The 12,349-nt window shown below is 45.6% G+C and overlaps 1 protein-coding gene across 5 annotated transcripts in view; it reads left to right on the top strand.

Moving 5' to 3' along the window:
• Positions 1-12,349, top strand: part of VWA2 (von Willebrand factor A domain containing 2) — a 35,671-nt gene that overhangs the window by 3,883 nt on the left and 19,439 nt on the right. For 2 of the 5 annotated variants that reach the window (XM_068951660.1, XM_068951657.1), the window contains exons 2-4: positions 6,236-6,297; positions 6,926-7,000; positions 10,168-10,301. In XM_068951660.1, the coding sequence (XP_068807761.1) occupies positions 6,246-6,297; positions 6,926-7,000; positions 10,168-10,301 (261 nt within the window). In that variant the 5' untranslated portion in view covers positions 6,236-6,245. Of the gene's footprint in view, positions 1-2,650; positions 3,005-3,859; positions 3,950-6,235; positions 6,298-6,925; positions 7,001-10,167; positions 10,302-12,349 lie in introns of those variants that run through there. The other 3 variants (XM_068951656.1, XM_068951659.1, XM_068951658.1) reach the window with 3 other exon arrangements.

Here is a 12,349-nt window from a genome sequence, read left to right as displayed (position 1 = left end):
ATGGAAATTATATCTTATTTATCATTTGGAGAAGAAAAAAGTCAATAGTTTTAGACTGAGATTTTTGATGTGTGTTTGAACAAAAGACAAACGTTTCCCTATCTTCTTCTCCTCCGGCCCCTTCAATCCCGGCTCCCGTGGAAGTGCGCTCAGCTAGGGCAGAGAGGACATCTGGGATTCACAGTAGATGTGTCCCACTACCTGCAAACCTTTGGGTAGCGACAAGCCTTAAAAGATGAGGCAAATAAAAATGACTGACTTATTGGCACAGAGGTGTGACACCTCTCAAGGCCTGAGCCATGTGATGACACCTACTGTCCTCGCTCTGAGGCAGTATCTGCGTTGCTCTTAATATCAATGCGCTCAGGACCTCTGTACCAGGTGCCAAAGAAATGGGTTGCAGTGGGGTACTAGCAGCTCTCAGCCGCATGGTGGAGGAGGCCCCTGTTTACCTTTTTCCCTCCTATTTTTTGTCCTCCTGCCTTATATCCCTCCTGTTCCTGCATGAATCTTCAGAGCACCCCGTGTCCACGATGTTTCTATATGTGACAAGCTGCTACAGCCAATTTGCCTCACTGCTTGTGCTGCCCTATCTGTGCCCCCACACACATTTAAAACATGAGCTACTTATCTGGGAAACTATTTATTTTTTCTGTACAGGCCAGCAAAGAATTTGTCAGTGTTGATGCTGCTTCTGATTAGTTTGTGGTTTGGGAGGGATGTTGCAGTGGTAACTGGGAGTGTTATCTGGGGTCTTTCCAGGGCCATGTGTGAGCTGTGATTAACCTTGAGCTTCCTGACCCGTCAAGTGCAAGTGCTGGGAGGTGGTGTGCTGCTGCTGCGCGTCCGTCTTACTCATCCCCCCTCCTGATGAAACGCCCTGGGCTGGTCCAGCGCAGCTGCTGGGCTGGCAGGCATAGGTCAGGTTAAATCTGCACTGAAAGCCTCGGACACAGATCCATGGCTAAACACGGACAGGTTAGCTGGGAAGTTTGCAACAAGGCTGAAGAGCCATTTAGGGCAAGAAGAAAAAAGGTAAAATTTATCCATGGGAAATGGGCTGAGAGAAACTGGAAAAACATGCTGTCACAAAATGGACTTCCCCTTCTCTCTCAACCCCTTAAATGTCAAAACAGCTCCTAGCACCTCCTTCTCTGAAAGGTGATGTGCAGAGAGCAGCACAGAGGACGTGTTACCCCTGTTGTGCGGATAGGGCTGTGGGGTTGCTCGCAGACATCTGTGTCTGTGACGGCTGCCAAACGAGGATGCAGTGGGACTGTCCCTTCAGACCAACCTCCTGATCTCCACTGGTGCCTAGGGTGAGGTGAGACTGGAAGCTGGCAACCAAGCAAACGCGCACATCCCTGTCTCATGTCCAAGCGCTTTTGTTTCTAAGAGCTAAAGTGGTATTTGTCCACTTGCTGCCCAGGAGAACGGCGGGGAGAGGAGGAAGCGTGAAAGGACTCTGGGGGAACTCAACTCAACAGAGAAGCTGCTATTTTAACTGACAATGCTAACGCCTTCCCTTGAAAGTCAAATTCCCTTTTGAAAGGAGACGTCCAGCCTCCAGGAAATCTCCTTTGTGCCAGTAGGTCATTGGGATCCCTTCAGCAAGCTGGGTGTCACATCCTGTCCAACAGACAAGCTCTGAAGGGAACCACAGTGTTATAACTGCATTGTCAGGGCGCTGCTTGACTTGTTAAGATTATGCTTTAACGAAAATGCAGCATAATCTTTTCTACTTTTTCTCTTACTGTTAAAAGGAAGGAGGAGAGTTTGAAGAATGAGCTAGAGGATGCTTTTCTTGCAAGCCAGGCCTCTGATATTAGAAGAGGTGGGTTTTAATTAAAGCAGCTGACTGGTACTTTTAAATATTCTTCTTGTTCCAGTACGAGAGTAACATTTGCCCCATAGTAGTACACATGATGTTAACTGTTTTGCTACATCTGTAGAAATGGTGTGTGTGTGGTTTTTTATGTGGGTGTACATACAATAGCATCTGATGATGTTGCTTCATGCCAGATAAGTTCAACAAGGTATCAGGAGTGCACAACACAACCAACTACCGACCTGTTTCGCTTTCTTATGGAAACATCAGCCCATATAATTTTTTAGATCCATCCTCAGCCAAATAGTTAGCCAGTTTTGGGTATAGCCGTGCTATTCAGATCTAGTTCCCTCTCCACTTGACCGTAGCGGCCAGTAGTTTTGGATTCAGTGTCTTAAGACCACAATTCAGATCCCTCTCATCAGTAACAATAAGTTAACTCAGGTATTTTATGGGTGGTGAAAGATATATTGACAAGACTCTCTTGTCTAAAAGAAAAACTTTTCTCCCCCTCTACCCCTCTCTCCCTTCTCCTGTTTCACCCCTCCAAATAAAGCAGCCATGGTTACACTCTTAGGTTTACAAATGTGGTCATCATATTTATGTAGCAACGTGGGAATCTGCATACCAAAAATATGAGTTTTTACTGTGTATCTTTAAAAAAAATGATTAGTTTTGACCCAATACTAATGCAGATGTTTTTGAAATACCCTTTCTTTATGAACAGGAAGATAAAAGGTCCTTCACTCTCATCTTTCCCCCTCCCTCACCCCAGCAAAGCTCTTATCTAAATTTACTTGACTGCTGCTGGTGCTGGGACTAGAGTTAATGAGCAGCTGGCAACAATGAAGCCTTCAGTTGATTTCAGCTGCTGAGGGTGTAGCTGGACTGAAAGCTAAAGTATTCATCCTGCAAATTAGTTGATTTAAGCCCAAGATAAGACCAAGTTGTAGAAACATCTCGATCCCTCAGTGTTCTGTGCAAAAGCAACCTGAAATCCCCCCACGCCTGTCACATCTGGTTGCAAGCAGAGGCCTGTCCTCCTTTTGGTATTTTGTGCTCTGGAATTAGCTCCAAGAAAGCATGCCCTCGGGGAATGGCAGAAGTGTAACCTTACCTCCTTGCCATGTGCTGGGGCTTGAAGTTACTGAGGGACCCAACGGCTTCCTTGATGAGGTTTGTGTTTATCTTCCTTTATTTAAGCCAAATTGGGATCTGTTAATTTGGCAACAGCAGTCTGGTGGGTGTGTTGGAGGATACATTAAAGGAAGATGCCTGTAAAGCGCCTGAAGCAGGATAAAGAAACGTGAGATGCAATGAAGGTGAGCATTACTGTATCAACAATGATGCTTTTCTAACCCTCTGTTCGGTAGAGACCTGTGTGGGTAACTGAATGTGCTGCTGTTGCTATCTTGCCTTGGCTGTGGTGTGAGGGGCTGTAGGGTGCAGGCAACTGCATGGGCTTAAAGAAGCTTTGGTCTGCCCAGGTATACCTGGGAGGAGTGCTAGAGATTTCTCCAGCAGAGGTAATGATTGGAGACTTATGCTGCAGTGTAAGACAGACTACCAGTCACTTTGGGTTTCTCACCCACTCTTCTGAAATGAAAAATTACAGAACAGCCTGCCCAGAGGAGAAGTTTCTATAGCTTAAAGCTTTGCATGTGTCCTGGAATTTGAAGCTTCACATAGGAAAATCAAGACCCAGAAATGTGTGCAGACTTACCCAGCATGGTAGAGGGATTTCCAGAAGTATTTGGATGCCTCTGAGTCTTTTGTGGATGAAAATGATAGCAGTCATCCCAGTCCCAGATTTTTGTCTGAATGTAATAGATCAGCCATCCCTCGTAATTTTTACTGCTATTTTTTATTGTATTTGATGTCTGTAGTGCAAATTAGGTAGTTTTCTTGGAGCAACTGAAAATCTTGGCAAGGGCCTCTTCTTTAGGCACAAATAACAGTACTGTGTTTTGTATCTGAGTTGCCCAATGTTATTTGTAAGCTTCCAACTGAGTAAAGGTTTTACCTCTTCAGAGAGCACTGACTTTGTGGGATAGCCATAGTGGGCTGCAAGAGCTGATTTGAGGCATGCCGAAGTTGGTGGGAAAACTCCCTTTGCGTCTGGTGAGTGTCAGATCTAGCTGAGCTCTGCTTCTGGAGCTGCCTCAAAGGGACTATTTCTATCTTGCTAAAGCCGGTGGAGGAGCTGCTGTTTGCCAGTCTTGCAAGAGATTAGGACTGAAACTTGATAAAGATGTTTCATTTCATCTCGAAAAATGGTTATTTTACATATTCCCATCATCTTATTTCAACTGCTAGAATATATCTTCTACCATCTCAAAAAAACTGAGATAGAGCTGTTGTTTTCCCTAGTTTTGGTATCTTCTGTACCAAATAATCAGCTATTGTATATCTTCTCACTGCTGCTTTCAGCAAAGCATGGTGCCTTGCACTGTTAAAATTGGCTTCTTTCCCTAACTTAAAAGTAGTACCCAGTACAAACACCACAGGCTCACCTCCCTTTGTTGCTCCCCTCCTCCCTCCCTCTCTTCCTGGGCTATTAACAACTGCCTCGGGCTTGATCCTTCCCTTTCATCTCCATCCACCCACCCCCAGCAAGCCTGGCTTGTCGAACCAGGCTCCTCAGCCCTGTGCTGGCAGGAGCCTGGGCTGAGTCTCCTACCCCAGCATCCCTGCCTGCTGCGTGCTCAAAAGTTGCCTTTGCTACCAGGACTTGCAGAGTGTCATCTGAGCCTTTCTGGATGCCAAAGGTGCAGCAAGAGTCCTGCTCCAGGCTTGAAATACCTCCATCTGAAAGAAAAATTATTGCCTCCTTTGAGATTGGCTCTCACAAACTGAGGAAGCAAGAAACTAAAATTGAACGGTAGGGCCAAGGTCAAACAGCAAGTCAAGTCTGAGACCAAGAGAAGAACCTATATTCAACTCCTCCCTCTAACTCCTACAATATATTCCTTCCTGTAGGAGCTAATATAGCTATATTAGAAGCTGAAAATGGTCAAAGATTGAATTATGGACAGGTAGTGTGGGACACCACACAGGAAACTCCAGAAAAGCTGTTTCCCGATCTCTGTTTCTCTGAAGCGTGAGGTTTGCCAGATTACGCTTTCAAAAAGGTGGTATGTGGACTGATGGTGAACAGGCCTATTTTGGTGATTTCATTAACAAATGTAGGTTCTTCCTGACTGTTTATTAAAATATATCATTTGCTGCAGAGACAAGTCTTTCCTGTGAAAAAGTCCTCCCTGTTTTCTTAGAAAAACAATTGCTTAATAGAGCCGGTTGTTAAGAAATGCACTTAGTTGTCTTTATATATGGGAAATCTGCTTTTGCAATGAGAGAGGGAAACCCAGCCTGAATCTGGTCAGATTTGCTCTACTGAGTGCACCCAATGCTTTTAAGCTACAGAAAAAATAAATATGCATGTTTTAAATAGAAAGCTTAGGCCTCTGCCAGACATGCTTAGTCTAAATCTGGGCATGCTTGAAAGTGTCACTGAAGTCCACCTGCAACATGATGGCAGCTTTTGTGATTTCAAGGGAAAAACGAGCAGAGAATTGGGTTTGCTTAACAGTTATATGTAAAAGCATCTCCTCAGTAAGCCAGTCCTCAGAAAATGTAAGGGCCGAAAGAGCTTGCGGTGGTGTGTGGATGAAAGCCTGTGAGGATGACGGCCAGCAGCACTCCATGGGACCTGTCCCCCTCTGCTTTGTCTCTGCCCAAAGGAGCCTGTGGTTGGCCTCCTGGGAGGTGACGCCCCTGGGTGGGGTAAGGCCATGGCGAGGTGGCCAGCCAGCGACCCAGACCCTAGCCCTCCCCGCTGCCCTGAGGCAGCCGTTGGCCCAGCCAAAGTCGTGGTGGGTGCTGGTGGCCACGGCTCTGCCCCCACCCTCAGAGGCATGCAAAGCTCCGGAAAAGTGGGATGCTCCCCTCGACTCTCCATTGGACTGCCCCAGGGGCGATGGGGATCACAGGGTGCCCTGATGGCGCTCATTTTGAAAAAGGAGCGTATAGAAGTGGAAGAAACAGCAGGGAGGGAAGAGAAAGGGACAAAAGGTCTGGGGTGGCTGTGGAGGGAAGGTGAGGAGGGGTGGCTGGGTAGATTCCTCCTTCCCATGCAAAGCTTGCTTCCTCTGGTTTTTAGAGGATGTTATAGGGAGAACTTTCTTTCTTATAATTCCTTTTGTTTTCGTGAGTTTTTTTCCTTCTGTTTCCCACTCTTCTCCTCAGGGTACCTGCGGTGCTTTTGCCTTTTAGATCAAATGTTTACAAACTCACTACGTGAGAAAACGAGCGAGGAGATGATTAGCTGCAGCTACAGAAACCTGTTTTAGGAATTGGATTAATATTTCTTCCCTGCCCCTCCCCTTTTTTTTTTTTTCTTCCTTTCAGATTTGTCACTATGAACCTCTTGCTGTCATTTGAGTCCATCTGCATTTTTCTGCTTCCCCAAGGTATGTCTAACATTGCCTTTTTGAATCAGTGCAACTTCGTCTCAGGTGCTTCCACTGTCTCCAGCTGGAGTTCTTTGTTCCAAGGTAGAAGAGCTGAGTGTCTTTCCAGGAGGTTAAAGGTAAACCTCTGAAACATAGTTTCACACAGATGGGGAGAAAATAATATCTGACAGCTTTTCTGAGAATCAAGACACGTTTGACTGATTTGTATGTGAAAAGAGTCGATTTTATATGGGAAATTATCAAATTTAGGCAGGATGTTTTTTTTCCAATGCAATTATTTTGTGTGTCCTATGCTTATGACTATAATGTCCAGGGTCTAAGCCTGGCCTAGCTCATGTTCTAGCGCTACATCCCTGCATGTAGGAGCAGAGGAATTGTCCTTTCTTTGCCCTGGAATGAGGTCCTTGACCATTTCAGGGCCTCATGCTCCCTGACTTTGTCCCTGCCAGAAGCACTTTCTTCCCTTAGATATGCTGCTGTGCTGTGTCACCAAATGATTCTTGGTGGGTGTAAAAAATACCAGCAAAACAGCATTTTTGCTGCTTTACAGTAAAACCTGTATGTCTGTTTTGTTTTAAAGGCAGTTCCGAAGGTTCATGGGTCATTTATCTGTTTGATCCCACAGTTTTGCTGGTGTTGGGTATACAAGAAATTCATGCTGACCAGGAGATGATTGTCAAGATCTCAGCTGCTAGCCGGTGTAAGTTTGTTTTTACAAAGCAAGATTTATACTCTCTAAATTCCTTTTTCCCTTGTTCTTCTACTTGTTGTTCTATGAAATCTCTACTTCTAAGGCTGTAACTTGTAACATTTATTCCAGAAATGCCTCCTGGCTTTTCTGGGCTGTGCAATTTTAATCCATCACATGTGTCCTTAGTTTTAATTAGTTTCTGTTCTGCTACCTCTTGCAAAAGCTATTCTGAACTCCATACAGTATTTTCACGTAATAAACTTTCACTTCTCACAAAAAATGAATCATGTATGTGACAGGAGACAATACAATAGTCCAAGCAGAGGTTTCATGACCAATATACCACAGCAGTGACGTGCCCAGCTCCTACATCTGCAACCAGAAGGTGCTTGTAACCACCGCCCAACTTGCTATTCAGGTGGTAAAGCCCAGCATGTAGAAAGTGAAAACAATAATGGAACAATCTCTATCCACTCTTGTGTATATTTTTTTCTTAATACTGCTCTGGACCATGCTGAAGAAACAGCAATACTGGAGGATCACTGTGCTGTAAAGGAAGAAAGCAGCTGTTTTTGATGTGGTGGTGTTGAGCTATGTCCTTCTCTCTGTCTCCTCCAGCAGCCGCCAGCTTTGGGGAGGGTATCTGGGGCAGGCACGACCACTGAGTGGAAGTGCTGAAGTGAGGAGTGCCGTTTGGGGGGAACCTGGTCCCTGGCACCCTTGATGTATTTGTTATCCTGGGTCGTTGCATGTTGGTGCAGGGTGTTTTACAGGCAGAGCTCCCATGAGGCTGTTATGCCTATCCAGATGGATAGGAGCTGTGTATTCCCTTCTTCCTTATAGAGTATGACTTTGAGACCTCTTCCTAGCAGATATCCCCTGTGTGAGGTGGGGTGAGAGCTGTGGGCAGCCCACCTTTTTTTGTTATTCATAGCGCATCATGCTCTGAGCTGCATGGGGGAAGGAGGTAAAACAGGTGACCCCACTAGCAGACCCCATCCAGTCCTTAAAGCTCCCAGCAATGCTCTGGCAAGCATAGCCTTATGGCTGCTTCTGCCCTCCCTTGGTTTTTCCCCAATTAGTATTAGCACTCCTGGGATGGCAACCTACCCTGTTTTTCCCAAAATTGGCTATTTGCCAACCAGCTGGTCTTTTTATCAGTTCCTTCAGAGCCTATTTCAATTGATCCTGATTTAAGGAATCATGTTTAATTACAGACTCAATTCAAGATCAGACCTATTGTGTGGTTTATTTTTTCAGGCTATAAAGCCAGCACCAGCCATAACGCTGGGAGCACTGCTCACTGGGCTCCAGCTGGCCAGCAGACCACGTGTATCTACACCTCCCCTGAGGTACATGCAATTAGCTACTTAAACTGTATCATGTATTCTCCTGGTAGCTGTCGTTTTCTATTGTCTTTTTGTCAAGTGATTGATAAATTACATTTTTTTTCCCATGCCAAACATGCCCTCCAGCCCCATTCCATAGCATCATGCTTTCAACTCAGACTTTCCATCCTGCTGTGCTATATTTGGATGTTTCTCACTTACATGGATCATCAAGAGTCCTTTGATGGGCTACAGACATCCTGCTCACTAGCCTGTTCTGTAGCTACTCACCAGGCCCGTGCAAGTGCCTCTGACCATAGCTGTGCAGTTGCAGAAGGGAGAATTCCCACTCCTCAGCCCGCACAGGACAAACCACCAAACTCCAAAGCAACTTGAAGACCATTTCTCCATGGTGTTTTTGTCATTCTTCACAGTCGGGATGGGGGCTCAGAAGTCTTCTCTGAAGGCTGGGCAGAGCAGACACGATGCGTAAATACGGGTGGGCGCTCCAGTTACTGCATCGCCAGCTTTGGATCTCCGTTGTAAGGGCGAGCCTGAAGGAGCTGGAGCAGCGCTGGTGAAGGGGCCTTGCTCTGGCTCATCCCGGCTGCAGAATTGTATGGGGTGGTGGAGCTGGCTCATGAAGGACAGTGCTCCAGGGTGGGTGAGGCTGCACTGTTACGAAACCCAGCGAGCCAGAAGAGAATGCCTTAAAGCTTTCAATCCCTCGTAATCTGGCATTAGAAAATTCTAATTATAAATTCAGTTTCTTGCAAGCAGGAATGATCTGGAAAACATGATGATAAGAAAATGCCTGGAGATAGTGGAGGGGCATAGGTCAAAAGTGCTCCTTACAGCTGGGCTGTTCAAAATCTGTTCCAGAAGAAATACTTGATGTGCTTCCCCCCTCCCCTGTTCAGCTTTCTGATTCAGTTTCCCTTGAAGATTGTTTTAGGAAACGTTGCAGAGATGACTTAGATTTTTCAAAGCGTTAACACAGAAATTTTTATCTTCAGAGTCTACACAGACTGCCTGCCTAATCTATCAGTGAAACTGGGGGCTTCTACTTCTGTGCACCCGCCCCAGAAACTTGCGCTTAGGAGCAGGCATGTTCATACAGGTGGGGGTGATACAAGGACATGTCTGTGAAGACGGAATAATAGGCAGATTTTTGTGAAACGTGTTCCTGTCAGTGCCTTGGAGCTGTTCAGAGAGTTTGTGTTTAGAAAAACAGTGCGGTTTGAAAAATTCTTTGCAGAGGAAAGACATCTGGCTATGCAGGTCTCCTACAGGTTGTGAACCCTCTGTACTTTAGGCCGCAAGAGACTGCAGGTCTTCTGTACCTACAAGGCACTGTTACCTCTCCTCGCTGCGCAGATCCCTCCCCATCCTCACACGGGGAGAGCTGCTGTCTCTGCCATTCGTTAATATTGTCACTGAGTGGGCTCCTTAGACCTGTTGGCATCTTCCTTTTACTGAACTGATAAAGCTGGTCTGAGGACTGGAAATCCAGGGTGAAACTGTTGCAAACTTTGAGGGCTGAGTTGTCCCTGGTGCAGCTGTGCGGCAGGAGCACATGCAGGGTTCTGTTTGTGAACGCGAGGATGCCCAGATCTATGCTCCCTAAGTTCATTTGTCTGGATTTTCTGCTGCTTGCTATCTTCTTGCAGAGTGTGAGAATAACAAATTCAAGAACTTTTACTTTCTTTTTGTTTTCTTTCCTTTCCTTTTTTTTTTTTTTGGCTTGTTTTCCACAAAATCTGCCTGCCTCAATTCTGCAGTCACCTGTGAGTGCAGTCCCAATGTAAGCACACAGTTTAACAGCGTATATATCTTGCTCTCTCCTAGTGATGCAGTGCTCAGCTTCGTTAGATATCCTTTTCCTCTTGGATGGCTCCTACAGCATTGGCAAAGGAAGCTTTGAAAGGTCTAAGCACTTTGCAGGCAAACTCTGTGATGCCTTGGACATCAGTCCAGACAGGGTGAGTGTCAGGAATGTCTCATTTTAGTTTGAAGCAGCTTGATACCCTTTGTAAAGGCCAGTGATAATGCGTTGGGTGAAATCCCAAAATTCAACCTCGCGGCGAGTGTGGGGTCAGAACATTTAGTTAAAAAGATACAGTGAAGGTTTATGAATTGGTGGGGCTCAATGGCACTTTGCAGCTCTTCACTAATTTAAACAGTTCCATTTGTTATTGAGAAAGGATGTAATCCCTCAGGTTAAAGAATATGATTTGGTTTTTTAAGTGATTTTTATTTTATTTTGGATGCTCAGAGGCAAATATAGAAAAAAGTTGGACATCTTTGTTAGTTTTTTTTTTTTCTGTTGAGCACAATTTGCCTCTGGGAAGTTGATCACCTCTCTGTACAGATGTAAATGATACAGTTTCTTTGTCCTGCTTCTCCTAGAAGATCTCTATTCCAAAATAAGCCCAAAAGGGAGGAAGGGAAGGATTTCATTGCAAGGCACTTGCCATGCTCTGATGTCATTTGGGGATCTGTACACCGCAGTAGGTCTCTGAGATGTTGCTGCACTCTCCACCTGGCACTGGGACTACAGTCTTCATGGCTGATGTGAGTGACTTGGAGTGGATGTTTTTACTCCTGTGAGATCTTCCATCACAATGTGGTTAAGAGTAGGTCACAGTTGGGTGCCCTACTCTTTTGTCCCTGCATCGCTCCCCTTCTCGGTGCAGCTGTAATTCTTTCCTCAATGAGAAACTGAATGCTTTCTCTCCCAGTAACCCTACAGGCACCATTGCCTCATGCCAGGGCTCCTGCCACTGAACGAAAGGGCCTCAGCATGGTATTTTTAAATACTGGTGGTCCACAGAGGCAATGTGGGACTGACCAGCTGGAACTTTAAGTTAGAGTCCGAGTAGGTGTTATTTACAGATACTCAATATAAAACAAACTAAAATAAATGGGCAGGTTCTTGTCCATTTCTGTTTTGGACCTTGGCTCAAATCAAAGTCTCATTTTGGGTGTTGAGCAATTGAAGGGATCGATAAGAGCTGCACTGTTACGGTAAGTGTCTTCCTGTCCATGGTCTGGGCACCCTCAGGTCTTACCCGCTCCCTGGAGCCAGCCTCTAGCCCCTCTGTGCCTGAATCAGCAAGTCCTGGGATATATCTAAGAGGATTTTAGGCCAGACCTGTTTGCAGTTCCAGCTGCGCATCCAGTCTCTCATGACACAGATTTGGGCATGATGAGGCAAGGTTTTACAGCCCCCTGCCACCCCTAGCCAGGGGCCTTGGAGTGGGTTGTAATGGTTGCTGGACTTCATTGCCTCTTGGAACCCCTCTGAATAAATGCCAGGTTGTTGGGGAAGGACATGGCAGGATGTGAGGTCTCTGTGCAGCAGGATGAGGAAGCTGAGCTGGGAGTGAGACTCGGAGTATGCTGGGGCTTTGAGGATCCTCCAGGCCATGTCTGATTCTTCAGAGGGGTCTAGGAGTGAAGGAGCAAGGGCCAAGTCTTGTCTTTGCTTTTGGTTCCCACAAAAGGGATGCTTAGACTTGCACCTAAAATCTCCTCTAGGCCAACTACTACCACTGTTCCAAGCCCTAAAACCAAATGCTGCTGCTTTGCCCCATACTGCAGGACTCAATTTCTTTTGGAAGTTGAAATCACCATTCCACCCATCACTTTCTCTTCAAATAAATCTTTCAGCCTTTGGCTCTCAGGTAACATCTACATAACGTATGAGGCTTTCCACAGGCTGGGTGATGATGGTAGTGAGTCAAAGTGCGTGTATGAGGCGTTGACAGATGTTAGGTGACTCAGGTTAAATGAATATTCCCCCTTTTTTTTTTTTTTTGGCACATAGTAAACTAACTGAAAGTAGACACTTGCAACTAGGAAACAACTGCAATGCAGACTTAGGCAAATGTAGAATTTGGGCATTTGATATTTGCAAGTTTTTGAGTGAGTTTGTTTTTTTTTTTTTAAATACCATCCTCTGTTGTCCCTTCCCCTAATCTTTCTGTTAATTCTCATGGAGATAGGACCTAAGCCCAAACTCAGTACC

The sequence above is a fragment of the Struthio camelus genome, chromosome 7 (assembly GCF_040807025.1).
Source record: "Struthio camelus isolate bStrCam1 chromosome 7, bStrCam1.hap1, whole genome shotgun sequence".
Classification (NCBI taxonomy): Eukaryota; Metazoa; Chordata; class Aves; order Struthioniformes; family Struthionidae; genus Struthio; species Struthio camelus.
The sequence above is the reverse complement of the archived record's forward strand: the minus strand, read 5'-3'. Positions and strand labels throughout refer to the sequence as shown.